The sequence below is a fragment of the Miniopterus schreibersii genome, assembly GCF_964146895.1.
Source record: "Miniopterus schreibersii genome assembly, chromosome: 8".
Taxonomy (NCBI): domain Eukaryota; kingdom Metazoa; phylum Chordata; class Mammalia; order Chiroptera; family Miniopteridae; genus Miniopterus; species Miniopterus schreibersii.
Genome location: NC_138109.1, coordinates 21,756,522 through 21,779,076, shown reverse-complemented (window position 1 = coordinate 21,779,076; position 22,555 = coordinate 21,756,522). Strand labels below are relative to the sequence as shown.

The 22,555-nt window shown below is 50.9% G+C and overlaps 2 protein-coding genes across 6 annotated transcripts; one reads left to right on the top strand and one right to left on the bottom strand.

The window, feature by feature from the left end:
* Nucleotides 1-129: 129 nt before the first annotated feature.
* UTP11 (UTP11 small subunit processome component) lies at nt 130-11,477 on the bottom strand. The gene is made up of 9 exons (XM_081143930.1): nt 11,344-11,477; nt 9,334-9,853; nt 6,174-6,235; nt 4,875-4,977; nt 4,373-4,486; nt 3,810-3,903; nt 3,583-3,713; nt 1,096-1,206; nt 130-371 (listed from the first exon to the last, which is right to left on the bottom strand). The coding sequence occupies exons 2-9, from the start codon at nt 9,394-9,396 to the stop codon at nt 288-290; spliced, it is 762 nt and encodes a 253-aa protein (XP_081000056.1). The 5' UTR covers nt 9,397-9,853; nt 11,344-11,477; the 3' UTR covers nt 130-287.
* Nucleotides 11,478-13,645: 2,168 nt separating this feature from the next.
* FHL3 (four and a half LIM domains 3) lies at nt 13,646-21,450 on the top strand. Of its 5 annotated transcripts, none has more exons than XM_081146092.1 (7): nt 13,646-14,013; nt 17,945-18,124; nt 18,713-18,886; nt 18,974-19,148; nt 20,088-20,257; nt 20,361-20,547; nt 20,674-21,450. In XM_081146092.1, the coding sequence occupies exons 3-7, from the start codon at nt 18,731-18,733 to the stop codon at nt 20,826-20,828; spliced, it is 843 nt and encodes a 280-aa protein (XP_081002218.1). In that variant the 5' UTR covers nt 13,646-14,013; nt 17,945-18,124; nt 18,713-18,730; the 3' UTR covers nt 20,829-21,450. The 5 variants fall into 5 exon arrangements, with proteins under 5 accessions (XP_081002218.1, XP_081002220.1, XP_081002217.1 ...); XM_081146091.1 differs by lacking the exon at nt 13,646-14,013 and adding an exon at nt 14,155-14,384; XM_081146094.1 differs by lacking the exon at nt 17,945-18,124 and having other exon boundaries at nt 13,670-14,013.
* Nucleotides 21,451-22,555: the final 1,105 nt, after the last annotated feature.

Below are 22,555 nucleotides of genomic sequence, written 5' to 3'. Positions count from 1 at the left end.
CTGGGATTAGGAATGAACTCTATTATTTCCCAAACTTGCTGTAATGAGATTATATAACTTTCATAATTTTTTAAAAAGTATATAAAAATAAGTCTAATTTCACAACCCCGAAACAATGAGGAGAAACAATAAGAGGCATTAATGTTGTTTATATCAAATGTCAGATCCACAATAAATTATAATTACAAACAAGAACACATGTCCTTTACACTAGTGGAATTTGAAATAATGGGGGAAAATAACACAATTCTTTCTCATGCGGAATGACGAGTATTATCTATAACACTTCAACGTTTCCGACGACTCTGAAATTTATAAATAGCTGGGGAGTTCACCGTTTCTTTCTTCACCTTCACTTTCCGAGTTTTATCCTATAAAAAGTAAAAAGGTTACCAGTAAATAGTAGGAGAGGGTTTTGTAAAACAGGAAAGTTCATAAACTACCTATTAGGAAACCCCTAATTCTGTCCTTCTCAAAGGGCAGGAGAGACAAGCCCATCGGCCCTAAGGCACCCCCAGGATACACGAATCAACACCCCCCGGCCCCCCAGGCATCTGCAATGGCACTAGTGTGCAGAGGTTCTTGAGAAAACGGAGAAGGTACTCAAATCATTTGGGGGTGGAGGTGAAGGTAAGGCTTATTCTCTCAAGTACCACAGTTGAGAAAGGCACAACTAAATGATCTGCAAAGCTAAAGAATTTGACATTTAGAGGAATCATAATATGAAAGGGGCATCATATATTCCTCAGCTCTGTTATTTATCTACACAATGTTGCCTATTTTTAAACACCAATGAGAGGCACGCACTGTTTTGTTAACCTGTTTAAATGTTAAAGATAGCTGCTCATAAGCTATAAAGTTCATATGCTACCTGATCCTACCCTTTGCTGTTCCAAAGCACTGACTAATAAGCTTCTTATTACCTTCTTAATCAAGGCACATTTCAACACTGTCAGAGTAACAGACACTGGCTCAAACCACTGCCCCTGAGGAGCAGACATTTTCACTGGGGTTGATTTACACACAGCTGAAATCAGTCTCAGTTAAGACCTTCACAAGGGGAAAAAAAATGAAGGCCTAAGGCTCTCTCCTCACCAGAAGGTCTTTGCGGGTTTGAATTTTCTGTGCAATAACGAACAATTTCTTCTCTCGTTCAATCCGCTGTGTCAGGCAGTTATACTGCTTCTGCCTTTCTTTAGCTATCCGCTGCAGAGGAAACACACATTTTCAATAAAACACACTTAACAGGATAAAAAATGAGTTAGAAACCGTTTCTTAACCCACTTAGGCCCCAATGCACAAATGGTTTTACCAACCCCCTTCTAACTCCACAATCAATACTATAAAGTTGTCCATTTCAGGAACATCACATTCTAGAGCTGAACAGAACCTTGGAGACTTGCCCAGGACACATGGTTCACCTGGAGCAGAGTCAGGACTGTCCCGAGCCTCACAGGCCTCGGGAATCTGTCCGCTGCTACTACACTAAGCTGCTTCAACCTTTCTGTGAGCGTCCGGTTACCTAAGGTGATGCAGAAATGAACCAGTACCAGAAACCCTACACAAAGTGAGTAGAGAAAAAGAGAAGGGCACCAAGCAGTGTGCTGGTGCCTGAGAACCGCAGCCCAGAGAGTGGACACTTTGTCGGCGGAAGTTGACTGGAGAATTCTCAGTGCTGACAATGCCTTAGAGACCAGAGGCCCTTCCACTTGGGGGAATTGTAAGCCTCTGAGAAACTGACGAGAGTTTTGGATTATTTCTTGAAATGAATGTACTTGTGTGTGTACAAATTTGTAAGGCTTATTCGCTCTGGAACCCCAGCTGAGAGAGGCACAGCTAAATGATCTAAGTTTGTACACACATACATACCTATTTGCTCAAAATTTCAGTGTGTGAAGAGGGTGTCCAGAGACTTCCTAAAGCCCATTCATGGACTGCCCACCCCCCTCCAACTTACAGACTGAACATTCCTTTGCAATCCACCCACCAGCAGTCTCTTAATAAAAAAAATTTTGCTTTAAACACATTAAAAGAAACAACACTACTACACAAAAACGGCAAGATCCAAACTTTCCCAATTTCTCAAAAAGTATTTTAGTGAACTATCCTACACAGGAACTTGGTACACTCATCTCCTTAGGGACCATCACAATAGTTGAAGAGCGTCAGTGGCACAGCTAATTGAAAATACAACTAATTGGCAAACAGGGTTATCACGAGAACACTAGTCAGCAGGCTCCTCGCTGGAAGTGTTATCTGCATAGAGGGGAATATTACTGGGCCCCAGACTTAAACAATTCCCTAATTCTAGCACAGTCTCACAGCAGTGGTTTCAGACAGCTTTTGTTTTCACTTTATTGCACAGACTGTCAAATTTATGGGATTACCCAATATAGTCAAACTAATTAGGGGTATTTATATTACTAAAGCAAGTTTAGCTGCCTCTGAGCTAGAGAAACTGCTGTGAAATTAAACATTGGAAGCAAAGCTGATGCGGTGTAAATGATTCAAATCAAAACAGAACAGCTGTCTGACTGAAACACATTGACAGCATTTTTTTTAAATGATTCAGTCAGAAGTGAGAGTTCAACTCCAGAAGGCTTTGAGAAAAAGCATGTCTTCTGCACAAACCCAGTTACAGTGATGGAAAACACCATAAGGAAAAGGCAATACAAAATTCTCATACAGCAAATGCATAATACGAAGACTTTTTGATACGTGGATCCATGCTAAAGATTCAGTATCAAAGTATACCCAAACCCTTAATTTTTAATGCCCCCCCTTTCCCTGTATTTTAAAACTGTTTGGCACCTGTTCCAAGCATTAAAAGTACAAAGCCCAGCCCTGGCCGGTGTGACCAAAGGGTTACAGGTTCAATTCCTGGTCAAGGGCATGCACCTGGGCTGTAGGTTCATCCCCCTGGCCCCAGTGGGGGGGGGGGGGGGAGGCAACCAATCAATGAGTCTCTCTCACATCGATGTTTTTCTCTCTATGTATCTCTCTCCCTCCCTCCCCCGCCACTCCCTTCCACTCTCTCTAAAAAGCAATGGAGCCCAGATGGTGTGGCTCAGTGGCTGAGCATTGACTATGAACCAGAAGGTCACAGTTCGCTTCCTGGTGGAGCATATGCCCGGGCTGTGGGCTCGATCCCCAGTAGGGGGTGTGCAGGAGCAGCCAATCAATGATTCTCTCATCATTGACGTTTCTGTCTCTTTCTCCCTCTCCCTTCCTCTCTCTGAAATCAATAAAAACATATTTTAAAAATACAAAAATAAAAAGCAATGGCACAAATATCCTTGGGTGAGAATTAACAACAACAAAAGCACAAAGCCCAGGGTCAGAGCTCGGATTCAAATTCAGATCAAAGGCTGAAACCTACACTCCTGACCACTATGCTACTTGTCCTCCAATCTTAGAAACCAAGGAACTCTGCTCCACTCCCATCCCCATCCTCAAACCCTCCTTCCACTTTTCTAAGGGAACCTGATGAGTTTTCCACAAATAATTATATTAAATTTGGTGGCAAAAAAAGGAATCTAGATCCCCCTAAATTCAGACCCAAAGAAAAATGGAGTAAATTACCTTAAGTAGAGTCTGATGAGTAACTCCTTTCACTTTCTCTTTCTGCAAGGTCTCTATCGTGGGTCTATTAAAGACTCTGTCCACTAATTCCGGGGCTGTTCGCAGGTGAGTTGCAATATCAAACCGTTCAACTGAAAGTCAAGACAATCCTTAAGGCACTGTCTCTAACACCAAACAACACAGACAAATATGCTAGAATGTCCCAGGAACCTTCAAACATTTCATACCTTCCTTTTTAGTGTCAAAAAAGAACACATGCTTATTCTGTTGCTTCCCCTGGAAATCCAGCAGATGGAGCTCTGATTTTAGTCTTTCAATTTTCTAGAATACAGAATATAATCTTATTTTATATTGGGTTCTTATATTTGCAAAAGTTTAAACCATTCCAAATTATTATCACCAACCAGCAAAGAAAATACTTCATTCTTTTAAAGGAAAGGACCAGTAAAATTTACCAAGCACCAACCACGTCAGGCTTGGGATAATCCAACACTCATTTAATCCTTACAACAATCCTATGAGAGAGAAATGAGGAAAGAGCTTCATAGAGGTAAATTTGTCCATAATCTTGGGGCTAATAAACGGCAGAGCCAGAATTCAATTAAGTCTGTTTCATTCCCCACATTAAACTCTTTCTACTCCACCATGCTTCTAAATCACTTTCCCAATTACGCATACTTCAAGACTGTAAGTGCCAGAAGAAATCAACGTATAACTTTAGATTGAAGGATTTATATTTCTCTTCTTAACCAACAAAAATACATCAGAACAATGAGTTTTCAGTTGTTACCTTAGCTTCTGCAACCCTCTTCATTTCTATGTATTTGACATCCTGAGTTCTCATCAGTTTCAGCTGTTCTGGAGTTACTTCTTCCTTAGTCTCCTGAATAATATGAACTCCATCCTAAAATTTAGATTTAAAAGATACATTCCCTATTAGATTAAAGTCATTTCCAAGTTGTTGACATAGTTCAAGGTTGGAACAAAGACAACCAAAAGCCTTATGCAATGGCAATTCCATGCACTAGGCCCTCGAGGTGCACAGTCAATTTAGCACCTCCAGTCATCCACTCGCAGAATAGCTCCAGGCATAAGACAACTCAGCCCAGACAGAAATGCATGCTGCTCATAAAAGGGCAGTTTTGTCTTGGATACTGGCCAAGAGCAGCACCTGGATCAACTAGAGAGAGGCTAAGTAAAGGCCAAGATTCTTTCTCTCCATCTCCTCCCCCATCCTTAATTTCCTTATGAAGCTGGAGCTCAAAACACCAACTGATCCACTGGACACCCACCTGGAGTTTAACTCGAGTCATTTTATAGTAGAATTCATCTGGATTTTTTTCAAGAGCTTTCTTTCGGAGAGCTCTGAGGTATTCTTGCTTTTTCCGGTAGTCACTAAAAAGCAGATTAAACAAGGTTCACAGCGAAAAAGAAAAGAAAAAAAAACACAACAAGCAAACTTTACAAGCACCTAAAATTCACAGAAAATGAAACTCATAAAAGCCAAAGCAATGACTACATTCAATCCACACTCCAGTGTCACTGATGCTGAGCTCCTGTCTCTATAGGTCCTCTTCTAGCCCAGTCCTACCTGAAATTAACTGTCCCTACCTCACATATGTCTTAGTGCCATTTATATCATTACAAGGAGAGACCAAACAAAGCACAAATTAAAACTGGGTTGTGATCCAGCTTGGGCACCAAGTGACCAAATAAGATTCAGAAATTACACAATGCAATATAGCACAATATAGCAAAGTGACTAGAATCATGGACTCCGGAGCCAGACACCCTGGGTTCAAACCCTGACGCCACAACTTCCAACTGAGTAGTCCTGGATAAGTTAGTTAACCACTCTGTATCCCCATTTAATCTGTAAAGTGGGTAGGATAACAGCAGTACCCCAGAAGGTTGCTGAGAGGAATAAATCAGTATAAAAACTGTACTCATTTATTCTGGCCCAGTAACAGCCCTCAGTTAGTATTATTAGCCTTAAAAACTCTGGGACCCAGAGCAATCCATCACCCACCATCTGTACCAGGAGCATAAAAAGGACTTCAGCTGACATGCATGGCTAACAAATAATCATAAAGTATTTTGCAAATAAAGTGCTAAAGAAGAATGGGGATAATTGTTTTATCAAATGTTTTCAGAATTCATCATCACCCACGCTCAGTCTCATGAGTCCATCTTTCACATCTCTTCATTCCACACCACACACATGGTGATGTAAGAGACTCAACAACTGGAATTTTAGATTTTATCTTGCACTTCAAGAAAAGGGAGACAAAAAAGACTCAGCTTTTGGCTCAAACACCAAGGCAGAGGCAAATCAAAGCCACTGTGAGAAAACGATCTGTAGCAACATAATAAAAAAAACTCACAATGCAGCTACAGTTAAATAAATAATGCTCTGCCTAAACAAAGACAGAAGTTTAGGGTCACAGACAAGTATATGACAGACTGCCAGAGCTTTGGCCATTTTATCAATGGCAGGAAATTATACCATTGGACACCCAGGCAATTCGACTGCAATACAGGGAGGTTGGAAGCTTACTTGGCAGCATTTCTACCAGAAAGACTGAACTCACTTTGCACGAAGTTTGTAATCTTTCTTTTTCTCCAGCAGGCCCAGATGTTTTCGAAAGCCAGGCTAGAAGACAAAAGGAAAAAAAACAGTATTACGTTTCCTCACAACATGAAGGGAATGAGTATCTCTGGAGTGCCCAGTCAATCCATGTCCTTGGAGCCAACACCATATCCTGTTCCCTCCTGTCCCCCAACTGGGCTCTGCCCAAGGATGAGAGGAACTGCCAGAGAGGTCACAAGCACTGCCATAGTAGGCTTCTTGGCCTATTAAGGACAGAGAAAGGCAACAATGACTCGGCACTAAGCAAGCAGTTGCCAGTTGTACTAAAATTACTACGGACTTAATCCAAGGGTTTATAAAATACTATGAAGAGAAAACATAGTAACAGGCAACTGTGGTAAGAGAGCTAAGTTTAGAGTCTGGAGAACTGGATTCAAATTCAAGCTTTACCTCTTAACAATCTGTGACCTTGGGCAAATCACTTAACTTCTCTGAGCTACTGTTTCCTAACTATAAAATGAGAATAACAGTACCTACTTCTCATGGCTATTATGAGGATTAAATGAGCCTCTGTAAGAGGTAGTGCTGGCACATGGCTTGGCACACAGCAGGTGCCCAGAATATGTTTACAGTTATTACTATACCTTTGGTACAAAATATGAGAAAAAAACAAGTATGACAGAACATACTTTCTGTGACACAGAACTTGGAGAGCACAGAAGGTACAAGGATTATATCTTGCTATTATCTTTCTACAAACTACCATTTGTTGAGCATCTAATATATACCAGGATCTGTGCTAAATGCTTGTGCCTACATCATCATAACAGGCCACATTTATTAAGTACTTACTCTGTTACAAAGCAATCTGCTATGCTCATTACTTATGATCACATTTAATCCCCATAACAATCATAGAAAGTAGGTAAAGCAGACAAAGAAATGGTTATACCAATATTCCAAAGGGGAACAGGTTTAGAGAATGACTTGCCCAAGAACAAAGAACTAGTAAGTGGCAAAGGAGAACCAGAACCCACTCTATCTGGAGCCAGTCTGTGCTCTTCCCCTCCCCACTGGACTGCATCCTCTCCTGCTCTGAATAATCTTGACTTTTGAGGAGCTGCATGCATATACTTCTCTACTGTTTAAACTTGTATAATAATTTTGGTGGGATTTTTAACAGTCACCTTTCTCATCTTTCATCTTTGAAGTGATACAACAAATAATTCAGTATTTTAAAATAACATCCAAAACCTCACCTGATCATTTTTATTTTAATTGTAGCAGACAAAGGAAGACTGACAGAGAGTGGAGAAAGAAAACTCAAGGGTCAAAAGGGCAACACCACGAGGCAGCAATCTTGAAAGCTGCCACGTCCACTTGAATATACACTGGCATTATAGAAAAAATCTTGGCACCGCATCTGAAACAGTTCACATAATTACACATCCCCCTCCATAGAGAATATCTTCCATGGCTCCCCACTGCCTCAGTGAAGGACCTATAGGATAAAGTCCAAACTTTATCCAAATAAGGTGTGTTCTTGTCAATGTTTTTACCAACCTTTCCAGCATGGCTTTCTCCATACCTCTCCCACAAAGACCCTCTATTCCTATGCAGACATGGCCATGTCTTGTTCATGACCAGCCTTGCAAGCCCTCTGTCTTCTCTGCTAATCCAAATCAACTACTTACAACTGTGACTTTGGACACACTATTCAGTATCTTTAAGTTTCAAATGCCTCACTTGTAAGATGAGGATAACATCCACGCCATAGGAATGCTGTAGGATTGATTATATGCGATAATCCTTGTACAGCATGTTGGGCTGTACCTAACATATGGTCAGTGCTCAAAAGTGACAGCTACCATCATTGCCTTCCAAGTCCAACAAGTTTCATCACGATGCTTTCTCTCATCATCATCTCTACTCTTCCCACTCAAATTCCTCACTTGGCATTTTTTTATGTGCCACCTCACATAAAGTAGCCTCTCTATTCATCTTTTAGTAGCCTCTAGATTCAAAACACTTGATCTGATTCCTGGCTTTGCCACTTGCCAACTATAGCTGTAATTTGGGCAAATTACTTAACCTATCTGAACCTTAGTTCCCCATCGGCAAATGTGAAATTACAATAGTACCACTTCCACACATTGTTGGGAGTTAAATGAGATAATGAGGAGACAGCACTTTGCACTTTTTCTGGCTCGGGCACACAGTAAGCACTTCTAGCTATTATTACTTTTAGATAGATCCACACACAGGTCCAAACAAGGTGGCAAATTACACTATTGCTCCCAGCACACCACAGAGCACACTGCAAGTAAACAATAAATGTCTAATAAAGGCTATTAAGCAGGAAAACTGAAGTGTGGTTAAGAGGCCTTATTCCAAACCATCAGTTGGTGACACATTAGATACATCCTTCACCCTCTCTTTCCCATCTGTAAGATGAAGCTGGACCAGACCTCTCTAAGGGCCTTTCTGGATTGGATATGTGATTCCATAATTTGTCTTGCACGTGTAGGAGTGGAATAAACCGATTCTGCATACATTAAGCGAATTTCTACTCAAGCTCCACACACACACACCCTCCAGAAAAGTATTACAACTGTTTATTCAGCCTGAATTTGGTGTTTGTGACTGAGCAAGTCACTTTAGCTCTCTGGACCTCAGTTTCCCCGTTTGTGTAATGGGGATGGAAAACACCAACTTTACAGGGTGAGACATAAACGAAAAGCCCACGATGATGACACCACATTTATGACACCGGTTCTCTTCTGTCGCAGCCCCTACACTGCAGCGAGCAGAGCTAAGCACCTTTAGATGTGGGTGCCAGTTCAGGCCGGGCACATACTGGCTGTGTGAACTTTGACCTCAACTTCCGCAGAGGTCAAGCCCTTTACACACACACTACCCCACTTAATTATCTCACTGAAAACTCGCAAGGTAGCTCTGATTATCCTGTGCCCTTCCCAAAGAGAACGACAAGCCGCGAGGCTCCGCCCCAGCCACGCCAGTGTCATTACCATATATTTGCATTTACATACATGGAAAATCTACGTCAGGAAAAGACCGGGACCTGCAGGCAAAGAGGGGGATGGGGCGCGAGAAGCACATGGTGCCACGAGCCAGCACTCGAGAATCCTGTGCGGTCCTACCTGGCTTCGCTCTCGGTGTTCCCGCTGTCGGGACTTCGCTGCCTTCCGAAAAGCCGCAGCCATGTCTGCTCACTCCAGGGAAAGCTCAGCAGACAACGCCAGGGCCGCACTGCCTCAGTCGCAGCGTCCTCCGATCCTACAGGAAACAGGCCTAGCTGCCGGTGGCTTAGGACCGCCCACTTCCTCTCCACAGCCTATGCGGAGCCTGCTTTTCCGGAAATACGTCCTCTAGCAAAGGCGTCAAGCACAGGCTGCTGTGGGAAGTGTAGTTCTCTAAGTCTAGTCTCGTGACTCGACAAGAGCCGGTTCTTATTGGCTAGAGCTTGTCCACGTGTACCTTGCCTTCGCGCTCGGCTCCGCGTTGGCACCTGGGAACACGTGGCTGGCACTGCCCTCGGAAGAGCTGGGCTTGGGGTGTGCGCATGCGCAGTCGCGTCCGGCTGTACTCCGCTTGCGGTGTTTTCGCGGTGCGTTTAAAGCCAGGGGCTGTGTGAATTTTACACTGTACTGGGAAAGAGCACTGGATAGAGAGACAACAGACCTTAAAATCATGACTGACTCTGCCACTTACTGGCTGTGTGACTTTTGACAAGTCATTTGACTTTCATAAGCATTTTTCTCATCCATAAAACAATAATACTCGCATGCACTGCTTGCCTCACAGGGCCGTCAAGGGGCTCACTGTTGAATGGAGGAGTCATATCACGCAATAGTTGTAAAGTTCTGAGCCTTACACCCTCAAGAGAAAGGCTGGTTGCCAGGATGAGCGCCAGAGGCAGTACAATGTAAATGGTTAGGACCATAACCCATGGAGGTGTGTCTTGATCCGAACTGCTACCAGCCGAGACAAAGTTAGCTTCACTCAACCTTGGTCTCCCCATCTGTAAAATTAAGGTAATAATACTGTACCCACAGAACGGTGGTGAGGATTAAATGAAATAATATGTTTAAAATGCTGTGTTCAGCCCGGCTGGGCTTGGCTCAGCAGTTGAGCATCGACCTAGGATCCAGGCGATCAGGGTTCGATGCCCGGTCAGGGCACATGCCCGGTTGCGGGCTCGATCAATGACTCATCGTTGATGTTTCTGTCTCTCTCCCTCCCACTCCTTTCCTCTCTCTGTAATCAATACAGATATATTAAAAAAATAAAATAAAATAAAATGCTGTGTTCACAATCAATTAGAGCTATTATTGTTATTATTACTAAGCCTAACTGTATGGACAGAGAGAGGGTTGGACACAGCAGAGCACTCCAGAGGCATTTGGTTTCTTTTCCACCACCTAAAGCTAGCCTTCAGCAAGTTCTGAAATTGTACCCATTTCACACTACAGGGCTCACTCCTCCAGCTGAGAAGCTCTGGGGAGATCTCTGTCCCTGGAGGTGTGAGTCCAGTAGACCAGTGGACATGAAAAAGCTGAAAGCTGAGATCTGCAGTGTAAAAATTTTTTTTTCTGCCTCTGAGTCTGAGCCTTGCACAACTAGGGCCACAGGCATTAACAAAATTCCATCTCATTTGTTTCTTAACCATTGAAATACAAGGCCCTTCATGATCTGGCTGATGCCCGCCTTTCCAGCCTCATCTTGATTAAGAAGCCCAGCCATCAGGCAGAGTGACCAGGTGGCAGCCCCAGTCACTCCTGCCACTCCCTTTGAAGAAGGCATTGAGTGACGGGTATACCCAGGAGAAGGCAACTCTGTACACTGAAAGGGGGAAGGAGCCCTAGGCAGCCCAAAGGGTAAGAGTGAGCAATATATCCAAAGAAGGAAAGAAGTTTTCTCACTGGGGGAAGAAGGGCTTGTGGTTACAAGCTTCAGAGAGTGATTCAGCACCCAGAGGAAACCATGAGAGGCCTGTCAGTCACCACCCAAGGCCTCCTTCTGGAAAACCTTCCAAGGTAAGAGAACAGCTGTGAGACCCTGAGCAAGCCCCCTTCTACCACAAGTTAAGGAAGGGTGTGTGTGGACCTCCTGGAGGGGTGTGTGTGAAAGGATAACCAGATCTCACTTACCCAAGGCTAGTCATCCAGCACTCAGGCTCTGCTTCCAGCCCAGGCTCAGACACACCTGTTCCGTGGTGGGGGAGGGGGGAGACTGATGGGAAAGAGGAACAGGGAGTCCATGTGGCTTATCCCTAGAGCTCCCTGGGGCACGTACTCCTGGGTCACCGGAAATAGAGCAGGCAGGGAAATGTGAGCCCACTGGGGAGCTGGAAATGGAGAAGGGAACCGGAGGGGCACTTACAGTTTAGGCATTAAGAACAACAATGATAAACAGCCCCTGCCCTACACCAGTTTCCCTTTCCTAGGCTGGGCCAAGTCAGAGATCTCCTAACTTTTTCTGTTCTCCAGACTCCAAGTCCAGCAGCAGAACCTTAACACTTGACTATGAAAGGGAGTGTGGGGGGGGTAGGGGGAGGTCCCACATATTGAATATCTACCGTGTGCTCTCATCCAATCCTCACAAGAATACCGTGAGACAGGAAGACAGCCACTCTTAACAGATGAGGAGACTGAGGCTTAAAGAAGTTAAATGACTACAGAGGTTGTAGAGGCTAACAGTTAAGCTCTTGGAGGGAACCAAATTTTGTCACCCTGAAGCTCCTTTTTTGGGATATTGATTTTAAGCTGTTTATTAAGAAACAAAAGACTCAGAAATCTAATACCCCATCTCCCCCCCTTTCTCCTCTGTCCAAAGAGGTCTTATATACCCATTGTTGCCTTACTGTCTTTAGAATTTTCATGCCTATGTGGATTCCCCATGCGCATGTATTAAAAACTTTTAATCTCTCCTGTTAATCTTCTCTGCTAATTTGATTAGCCCAAGAAGAAGAACTTAGAAGGCGGGAGGAAAAGTATTAATATTTTTAGCCCCTCATCTTTTTTTTTTTTTTTTGGCATAAGGAGTTTTGACATTTGATTGGATTTGAATCCAGCTTGCCGTTATTAGCTGTGTCGCCCTTGGCAGGTTACTTACTCTCTCTGTGCCTCCATTTCCTCATCCTTAAAACAGGGATAAAAATACACATTTCAAAAGTGGTTGGAAAATCAAGTGTATTAATATTTATAAAGTACCCAGATAGGCCTGGTGCAAAGTAAGAACTCAGGAAAGATGGGCTCTTATAAAGGCTGTTCAAGCCATGAGTAAAAACCAGAGACCCCAACTCTGCCTTTGATCCAGCACTATCCATACTCACTCATAACCCCTTCCTTTCTGAAGGCTGTTCACCTGTTCCCTTCCCCCAGAGTAGACTTTTTTGCCATCTCCTCCAAACCAACAGTTTTCCCTGCACTTCCCACAGCTAGGAGTCTCCTACACCTGCAGGACATATCCCAAAGGAAGGGCCCACACATTGGCTGGCTGTTCACTCCCTGGATTCCAGATAGCAGGTGCCTAGGTCCAAACTAGGGGGGAAGGAGGGATCCAAACTGAAGCATGTCTGTCATTCATGCATTCATCGAACATTTGTTATCCAGACATTGGAGTAGGTATTGGGAATGGGGCGGTGATCTTGAAGGACCCATTCCCTGCCCTCGCAGCACTTACTGTTTAGGCATCAAGTACAACCATAATAAGAAAGCAATTAGTTAATTTTGAAAGGAAACCTGGCTTCAGGGGTGACTTGGGACCCAGTAAGGCAGGCAAGTAATTCAGAGGTGGGAGAAGAGGATACTCAGGAGCCCCAGCCTGGGAGGGAATGAATCTCTGCTCTGACAGTTTGGCTGGACCCAGCCTGGGGATGGAAGAGCCTCTGTGGGAGCCTGAATCTCTACTCCAGGTGCTGAGGTGGTTTCCAGGACTGGTTTTGTTGTCTCTTGTTTTGCAAACAGCACAGCAGAGCTGCCTCCTCCCTTCTCCACCATTTCAGATCAAGGCTATTTATTCCTAGTGACAAGCCTGAGGATCCCAGGGGGGATGGCCTCAAAGACCTGCTGGGGCTTTGTGTCCCTGGCGGGCGCCAGTCCTCCCTCATGGGCACAGAGAGGAAGCCAGAGGGCTGGAAACTTTAGAGGTGAAGAAGGAGGGGTTCCCTCCACTTCCCTCCACCACCCCTGGAGTGCCCTGACCATGCACACTCCTCACACTCCTCCCTGAGCTGCCCAAAAATCATGGGGCCAAGGATTAGGATCTCCCCTGGGCTTCAAAGGCCAAAATTATTCCTGGACACTGTGGAAGCCTAAGCAGGACTTCTCAGTCCCAGGATGCAGCTGGAGGTGAGGAGGCGGCTACTTCTACTTTTGCCACTCAGAGCTGTGGAATAAAGCCCTTGGAAAGTCAAGGCCCTGTTGGGAGGGGGTGGGGGATCCTCTCTTCACTCCGTGTTTCCAGAGATGACCTAGGTCGCTGACAGGGCTATGACAGCGCAGTCAAAAACCACCCTCTCATCCAGGCTGGGTCAAGGCCTCTCTCACCAACTGGGGCTGTGTGACCCCTGGGGGTAAACTGGGGGGGGGGGGGGGGGACACGAAGAGGGCATGAAGACCTTTGGTCCCCAAATGGACCTGGGGGGGCTGGGTCCTGTCCCCCTTGCCTGACACTGAATACAGCAGTCTCCCGCTTGCAGCTGAGGGGGGAGGGAGGGTGTTGCGGGGGGCGGGGGGAGCAGGGAGAAAGGACAGCAAAAGCTCGGTGGAGGGGACCGAGGCGGGGTCCTGGCCGCCGAGGAAGGCTGGGAGAGCCAGGTTAGGCTGGGCTTGGGGGGGCTGGAGCGGGCTCCCAGTCTACGAGGGAGGCGGGGGCGGGGTCTGGCCCCCGCCTCGGGTACGGGGGCCGGGGGCGGGGTCCGCGCGGGCGGCCGGGGGCGGCCGGGGGCGGGGTCCGGCGGGGCGGGCCCGGCGCTCACTTCCTCGGGGAGGGCTTGGGGCCGCGCTCCCACTCGCCCGCACGGTCCGGTGCCGCCGGCAGCCTCGCCGGCAGCTCGCTCGGCCTCCGCGCGGCCGGGCCCGCAGGTAGGAGCCGCGGAGGGACGCGGGTCCGTCTTCCCGCACATCCTCCCCCCGCGCCGCGAGCACCGCTCCCCGCCGCCGCCGCCGCCGCCGCCGCCCGCTTCGAGGTGAGCTCCCCGCGGAGCCCGGCTCCCACCCCGGCTCCCGCCCCTGCGCGCCGGCCGCGGGGGGAGCGGGCGGCCCCCCTGCCCCCGCTGCCCCCCTGCCCCCGCTGCCCCCCCTGCCCCCTGCCCCCGCTGCCCCGCTGCCCCCTGCCCCCCCTGCCCCCGCTGCGGTGCGGGCGCTGAGCCCCGCAGGGCGTCCCCCGGCCAGCCCCGCTCGGGGCCGCCCGGCGCGGCGGGGGTTGCGGCGGGAGTCGGGCGGGGGAGGGGGCAAGTTTGAAACAGAAAAGCCGGAGCCTCGAGATAGAGACCCGGAGGGTTCTAGAAACTGAGGTTCCCAGAGAGCCCAGCGGAGCGGGAGACCGGGACCGGGACGAGCGACAGGCTTAGACCGGAGGCTGCAGAGCTACTCGAACCGGGCACGGAGCATGGACGTGGAGTCCCTGAGAGACAGACCCGAGGCATAGGCAACGGCCCAGGTTTTGTGGAGCATTTTAGGAAAAAGCGAACAGTGACCCCAGTGACCACTCCACAGCGCCCTTCCCAGGGCCTTGGAGGGTCCAGGGCAAGCGAGGGGCCCAGAGGCGTAAGCTTCCTTAGCCTCGTGGTGAATCAGCCTCTGTGAGGCCGGTAGAGACGTTCAGAGACAGGAGACAGAGACACTCGGCATGCAGAGATGCTAAGAGGTAGAGAAGTGGGGTGGGGTGGGGACCAAGACATTCCTCCCAATAGAGACACTAAGACCAGACGCGGGTGTTCAGAGGTAGAAATGCACAGAGGCGGGCTGTTGGGAGACAGCCAGTCAGAGATACAGGGACACCCACAACATACAGACAGCTGTGGAGTGTGCAGACACACAGACACAAGCTGAGTGGAACAGCACTAGGCAGGAGAGCCTGAGATTTAATGGAGGCGCACTGACGGCTTCCAGGACAGGCCAGGAAAATTGGGGAGCAAGAATGTGGGGAAACACAAACTCCAGGCCAACTGAGTCCCCATGAGGAGAGGACCTAAGACAGTAAGATTGAGATCAAGCAAGAGCCCCAGGCATACACTAAGACAGGCTCAACTTATTTTTAAACTCAGATCTTGGACGGGCTGCTTCAGCCCTGGGGGACCCGGGGTGAATGAACTGTTCTGTTCCTCTCTTGTCCCCAGAGCAGCTGCTGGATCCTGCTTCCCAACCCCCCCCCCTTCCCCTAAGCTGCTCTCCCAGGCCCCATGGGGAGGGAAGGGGAGAGTTTGGGGTAGGTGCCTGGTAGCAGGGGGTGGGGTGGGGGTAGTTCAGTTTTCCCCCCTTTAGTCTCCTGTCAACTCCAGGGAACTGGCGGAGGGGTCTGTTCTGTTCCTGACTCACAGCTGTGGGGCCTGGCCAGGGTTATGGACAGTGGGGGCTGGAGGGGGTGCAAAAGGGTTGAGCGGTTGGCATGGGTAATTGGAAAGGCTTCTGGGTGTCTTCCAATGGGAGGGCTGGCAGCTGGGGAGAAGAGCCCAGCTCCTGTACTTCTGATGTCACCCAGCATCTCATGTCCCTCTGCTCTTAAATGCTGACCACCGCCTCCACCACCACTGCAGCATTTCCAGAAAAAGAGAAACAGGAAAGGGTTCCTGGGCTCCCTGATACCTGAATGACCTTGAGTATGCCCCTGCCCTGCCCCTGGCCTCTGTGCTCAGCTGTAAATTGGGGATCAGTTGGCTGAGAAACTATTGTCTGACCCCAGTTTGAGGGAGGGGCTAAAATTAAAAACACTGATATCCTCCATTTACTGACAACTAACTAACTGAAAGGTGCTTCCCAAGTATCATCACATTTTAGCCTGACAGTAACCCTAGGAGGTAGGAGGTAGTAGTATTAGATGGGAAAACAGGCTCAGAGAGCTTGAGTGACTTGCCCAAGATCATTCAGGTTTCTATTTCACAGCTCAAGCCTCTACACACCACATGCCACAACCACGTCCAGCTTTTCTGAGCTCTGAGAGGCACCAGATGTGTGTCTAGGTCAGGTGTAGGGGTGTGTGGGGGGGGGGGGCCGGGGGCAGAGACTGAGAGCCATCTGGCCAACTGAGTCTCCCCTGCACAGCCCTCCCCACCATGAAGGAACACAAGACTGGCTCCCTCAGTCCCCCAGTCCTGCCAGGGAAAGGGGGAGGAGGGAAATGGGCAGAGACAGGTGGGCCTTGATAGTGCCCTTCACTCTGTCCTCATTAGAGCCCAGCTGGACAGACTAGGGGATTCTGGGAAGGAAACAGAAGCCATGCTCATACCCTATTTGGGGTGCCCCTGTCTCAGAGTGGTGACTGCCTCCCAGGGGGTGGGCCCAAGGCTAGCATGGCCTGGGAAAGGTAGTGGCTGTTTAGGGCCAAGCCAGGAAGGAAGGAAAAGGCCCAGGGCACTCCTGGACAGAGGCATGGCCACACTCCACCTGTGTGGCCCCCTGCTGCCCAATGGCTGACAGCCCAGGCAATCCTCAGATGTTGGGCCAGAGGAAACCCAGGTCTGAGTGGTGGGGAGGGGACTGAGAAGGGAGGGTACCTTCCACCCTACAGCAGAGCCCCTGCCTCAGAAGTTCCTACTCTGAAGACCCCAGGTTCTGGTGGCCTCATGCCCTGGCCTGGGGTATGAACTGAGTGTCCTCCCATTGTACAGGATAGCTATGAGCTCACAAGCCATCCCTTCAGAAGAGCCAGACCCTACAGGCTTGGGGCGTCTGCTGGCGCCTGGAGTCTGAACACCAAGCCAGAGCAATGCTTGTTGGCGAGAATTTCCCACTGGGGGTGGCTGAGAGGAGGGCTTTTCCTTCAACTTGAGCCAGGGCAGGCTCTGGGGACTGCCAGTTCCTGAGGTCTAATGTGGAGGGAGTAGGTTGGTGGGTTCCTTGGTACTCCCCAGGTTCATCTGCAGCTGTAAGAACATCCCCTTCCTATGGGTCCTCACCAGGTTCCTCTCCACCCATTCCGGGATCCCAGTCCTCAGAGAGCAGGCTTCATGATGGAGGAGGCTGGAGATGGGGAGCTCTGAATCCGGGTCTAGAGACTGGAATCAGGGGCAGCAGAAGGGACCAGGAACCCCATTTCCCTGCCCCCCCCCATGCTCCTGTTCCTGAGGCAGCTGTGTAGATGACCTCATCCCACAAACATGCTTTGTTCCTGAGAAAATGGAAAGTGTCTGAGGTTTGGTGGGGGGGTGGGTGTCTGCAGCAACAGCTCTTAGGGCTCCCCCTTGCCTGACTCCCCATCCAAGAGGGGGCCTGGCTGGGGAGAAAATGTCTTTAGTGACTCCCACTTTCACCTTTTATTTCCCCTATCCCAAACCCTTAGAAATCAGAAAGGCTGGGGAGAAACTGTCTCTCGCAGAGGCAGGAGGAGAGAAATCATGACCCAGGGGATGGAAAGATTCCTGGGTTTTGCCAGATGCTGCCAAGAGTGATGCCCCCCAGCAGGAGATGGCAGGGAGGCACGCTGCATAATCTGTCTCCAGTTCCCCTCTCCCTCCCCAGGCATCTCATTTCCCTTTTCTCTCCCCTGTTGCTGGCAAAACCTGACATCTGGCCATCTGGGCTGCTACAGCTGCTGCAGATGTTGCAGGCCAAGGCTGCCCAGGCTGGTGTGACCAGAAACCCAGCAGGGGGTGAGAGCAGAGGGTCCAGCTGGGGAAGCTTGGCTGGGTCCAGCTTGCAGGATTTCCTTCCTGCTTAAACCTGGGCTGAGCCTCTGAAGTCCTTGTTGCTGGGCTGAGTCTCCTGGGAGGTGAGACTCAATGACATCGCCTCCTCCAACTCCACCATTCATCCTCCCAGCATACCTCTAACATTCCACTGTTTCCTGGATGGGGCTGTGCAGGAACAGCCCATTCCCATCCCTAAGCTCCCCACTCCAGACCTCTGGGTAGGGGTTCCTTTTCCCATATCCCAAGGGTCTCTTCCTGGGAGTCAGGAGAAGGTAGGAGTACTGTTCATATGGGATTGGATGGGGTGGCTCTCTGCCCCTGCTCTTGCCCCCTTGGGGACAGTAGGGACGGTGGAGGCTAAACTCAGGCTGGGGCAGGAAATGAGTCACTGACCCAGGAAAAGCCCCCTCCCCCCAGATCTGCCAGGGCCCAGATAAGAAAACAACTTCTGCTTCCTGATTTTTTTCCTGACCCCCACCGTTAAATACAGAAATAAACATGCAGGACTCCTGGGTTCCCAGGAGCACCCCTTGGCCCCATCACCGCCTACTCTGACCTAGCATTTTCTGTGCCCGATCTCTTGTTCTTTATTTAACGCCAAGGGCTCTTGCAAGAGGCTAAGGCACAGCCCCTCGTGGTGACCCTGCTGCACCTTGTGTCCCTAACAGAGCTCGCTTACAGCCACCATGAGTGAGGCCTTTGACTGTGCCAAATGCAGTGAGTCCCTGTATGGCCGCAAATACATCCAGACAGACAATGGCCCCTACTGCGTACCCTGCTATGACAATACCTTCGCCAACACCTGTGCCGAGTGCCAGCAGCTGATCGGGCATGACTCGAGGGTAAGGACCGGACCAGACAGGACAGGGAGCGGGTGGAGGCTGGAGGGAGGCGGTCAAGGTGCCAGTGCCCCGCCACGCTTCCGGCAGGAGCTGTTCTACGAGGACCGCCACTTCCACGAGGGCTGCTTCCGCTGCTGCCGCTGCCAGCGCTCCCTAGCCGATGAGCCCTTCACCTGCCAGGACAGTGAGCTGCTCTGCAATGACTGCTACTGCAGTGCCTTCTCCTCACAGTGCTCCGCCTGTGGGGAGACCGTCATGCCGGGTATGGCCCCGGGGGCTCATGGTGTGTGGGACCGGCGTGCCTGGCGTCTGTGTAGGGTTCATGCATGTGCAAGGGACTGGCACACGTATCTGATACATACGTGGAGGTTTATACGGTAAAGACCTACACAGGCAGCATGTTCCCGGAGACTTCGTATACGTAGGATCGGTTGCGCTTATGTGATCTTGGGAACTTCGCATGCATAGAGACCGGCATGCACAGGTACGCACATGAAAGCTTAGCGTGTGCAGGAACTGGCAAGTTTGGTACATTCTTGAGGGTTTAACGGGTGCTGGACCGGTGGGCCTGGTATACACCTGTGGGCTTACCGTGTGTGGGCAGACTGACACACCGAGGGGCTTAGCATGTCTGAAGAGCTGCATGTTTGGTACATATAGGAGCTAAGGAGATGCTGAGACTGTTATGCTTGGTGCATTGGGGCTTGGTGTGTGCAGAGACAGGTAAACAGAGGGCTTAACGTGTGTGCTGAGCTGCATGCCTAATAGACATATGTGAGGATTTAGAGTGTCTGGAGAAGGGCATGATTAGGATATGCAGGGGCTTAGCATGTACTGAACCTATCATGTCCAGAACATTAGAACTTTGTGTGGTCAGAGACTTGCTTACCTAGTATAAGTGGGAGCTTTGCGTGTGTGCTAAAACCATCATATCTGGTCCATATGGGGGCTTCACATATGCCAAACCCTCATGTCTAATGTATGAGGGCCTAGCATGTGCTCAGCCGGCACGTCCAGTGTTTGGGGGAGGTTAGCATGTGCAGTGTATGCTGTGGGGGCCCTGGGGGCTCATTGTGCATGGACACCACCCTGCTTGGGCTATGGAAACTGGGGATTCTCCCTGGGAAGGTGGGGGCATGGAAGAGGGTGGCATTCAGAAGCTTGGGACACAGCTTCTGAGTGGGACCCCTGTTCCCCACAGGATCCCGGAAGCTGGAGTATGGAGGCCAGACGTGGCATGAGCACTGCTTCCTGTGCAGCGGGTGTGAGCAGCCCCTGGGTTCCCGTTCCTTCGTGCCCGACAAGGGCGCTCACTACTGCGTGCCCTGCTATGAGAACAAGTTTGCTCCTCGCTGTGCCCGTTGCAGCAAGGTGGGGGCCCTGGTCTCCACTGTATGCGTGGGTGGGGGTGAGCAAGGCTCTGTGTGGGGTGGGAATCCCCACTCCCCACTGCTGACAGATGCTGCCCCCACAGACGCTGACACAGGGTGGCGTGACATACCGTGACCAGCCCTGGCATCGAGAATGCCTGGTCTGCACTGGGTGCCAGACACCCCTGGCAGGGCAGCAGTTCACCTCCCGGGATGATGATCCCTACTGTGTGACCTGTTTTGGAGAACTCTTTGCACCCAAGTGCAGCAGCTGCAAGCGCCCCATCACAGGTGGGATAGGGGTCAAATAACCGAGCGGGTAGGGTGCAGGCAAGGGCAGGGGCTCTGGGATTGGGTGAGGCTGAGGGCCAGGACCGCCCTCTGCATCTGCAGAGCTAACTCCCAGCCTCCCTCCAGGACTCGGTGGGGGCAAGTACGTGTCCTTTGAAGATCGCCACTGGCACCACAGCTGTTTCGCCTGCGCCCGCTGCTCCACCTCCCTGGTGGGCCAAGGCTTCGTGCCGGACGGAGACCAAGTGCTGTGCCAGGGCTGCAGCCAAGCAGGGCCCTGAGCCAGGACTCCTGGGCCCAGGCCCTCCCAAACCAGGGCTTGAGGACTAAGGCTCCTTTTCCAAACCACCTCTGGGACCCAGCCTCTCCCCAGATTGGGGCACCCCCTGGGCTCCAGGATTCAGCCTCCCTACTCCAGTGTACCCAAACTGGTACTCCCTGACCCAGGGCCCCGACACCTGGGCTCTTCCAGAGCCTCTATCATTCATACCCCCTCCCAAGCCTGTTCTCTGGAACTCAGTCCTGTCCCCTAGAGTTGTGGTTCCCAGACCAATCCCCCTGCCCAAACCAGACCTCTAGATCCCAGCCCTCTAAACCTGGACTCTGGGACCCAGGCCCCTTCAATCTAGGCTTCTCTGCAGACTTTAGGTCTCCTAGGGGTGCCTGAGAAGTCCTATACTCAGGCTTGACCCTCCCCACCCCCATTCCACTCCTGTCCCCAAGGCTGGGGCTATTTGGGCAGCAGGTCAGGGGTTCACTGGTTAGGAGGTCCTAGGGTACAGGGTTTTGCCCAGCCCGCATTCGTTGAGTGTTTTCTCATTTCAGCTCCATTTTGCCCAGAGATGGGCAGAGGGGTGAGAGCGGTTCACCCCCTTAGAGATTCTGCAATAAAGCAGTGTGAGGTAGCACAGGCCTCTGTGTGTTTGTCCGGGAATGGAGGGGGAAGAAGGTTCCTACCCGCCCGGGAGACTGAGGCTATTTCAGAGCCCAGTGCAGGGCGGAGGTGGGAGCTGCGGGCCACAGGATGGGGAATCTCCGGAGAAAGGGGATCCCCGCCGCCGCTGCCAGCGTCCCCCTAGGGCTTAGCCTGCCTTCCCCCGCTGGCGAAGGGCTTTTACCTCCCATGGGGGGGGGGGGGTTCCGAGCGGGAGGGGGGAGTGCCGGTGGGTTCCCCAGTCTGGTACAAATCACCCCCTCCCTTCACAGCCCTTCCCAGCTCCCGCGGAGCCCCGGTGCGTATCCCCAGTCTGGGCCCAGACCCTCAACCCCCTTCCCCCTCTTCCCGAGGATTAGCGGAGGCGGCCCGGGATCCGCTCGCGGCCGCACGTTTTTTGCCAAAAAAGGCAAGGATGCAGCTGCACGCGCCGCGGGAACATCTGGATCCGATTCCCGGCATGAATGGGTCACGGCCCCGCCCCTCCCCCGCCCCCCCTCGGTTCTAGGGCGAGGGCGGGAATGAGCCAAGGGGGCTGGACCCCAAAGTGGGGAGATGGGGCGGAGCGCTGCCCCCTCGCCGTCAGACACCCCCGGCTCTGCCCGCGCCGCCTGCGGTCTGGGCTCCGGGTCGGGCTGTCGGAGGCGGGAGACCCGCGGGGGCGGCGGCTGCACGCGGGGCCGTAGGTGGCCCGGGGCGCCGCCGTCCCCCCGCCCGGCCTTAGGTGCCCCCCCGCCCGGCCTTAGGTGCCCCGGGGCGCCGCCGTCCCCCCGCCCGGCCTTAGCTGCCCCGGGGCGCCGCCGTCCCCCGCAGCTCCTGGGTGGGGGGCGGGGCGGGGAGCCTCGCGTCCCGTGGAGGAGGGGCCCTCGGGTCTGGCGGGACCGACCGCGCGATTCTATGTATCTCATACGAAATCCTCCCAGGAATCGCGTGGGCGGGCGTCTTCCCGTTTCCCAGGGGTGCAGGGGGCTCCGCCCGCCAGCTCCCCTAAGGCAGGTAGGTGGTCGCTGGCACGCCAGGGCTCCGGCCCGCTGCGCTCTGCCTCCCCGGCCCTATTCGAATTCTGAACCTTCC

What these genes read in the sequence shown, in the direction of transcription:
- UTP11 (XM_081143930.1), bottom strand. Translation starts at nt 9,396, where the DNA reads ATGGCTGCGGCTTTTCGGAAGGCAGCGAAGTCCCGACAGCGGGAACAC. An exon ending in AACACCGAGAGCGAAGCCAG is followed by an intron (nt 6,236 to 9,333) that starts GTAGGACCGCAC and finishes TTTGTCTTCTAG; the next exon opens with CCTGGCTTTCGAAAACATCT. An exon ending in CTCATCAGACTCTACTTAAG is followed by an intron (nt 1,207 to 3,582) that starts GTAATTTACTCC and finishes TTTCCTCTGCAG; the next exon opens with CGGATAGCTAAAGAAAGGCA.
- FHL3 (XM_081146092.1), top strand. Translation starts at nt 18,731, where the DNA reads ATGAGTGAGGCCTTTGACTGTGCCAAATGCAGTGAGTCCCTGTATGGC. An exon ending in GCTGTGCCCGTTGCAGCAAG is followed by an intron (nt 20,258 to 20,360) that starts GTGGGGGCCCTG and finishes CTGCCCCCACAG; the next exon opens with ACGCTGACACAGGGTGGCGT. An exon ending in CTGCAAGCGCCCCATCACAG is followed by an intron (nt 20,548 to 20,673) that starts GTGGGATAGGGG and finishes GCCTCCCTCCAG; the next exon opens with GACTCGGTGGGGGCAAGTAC.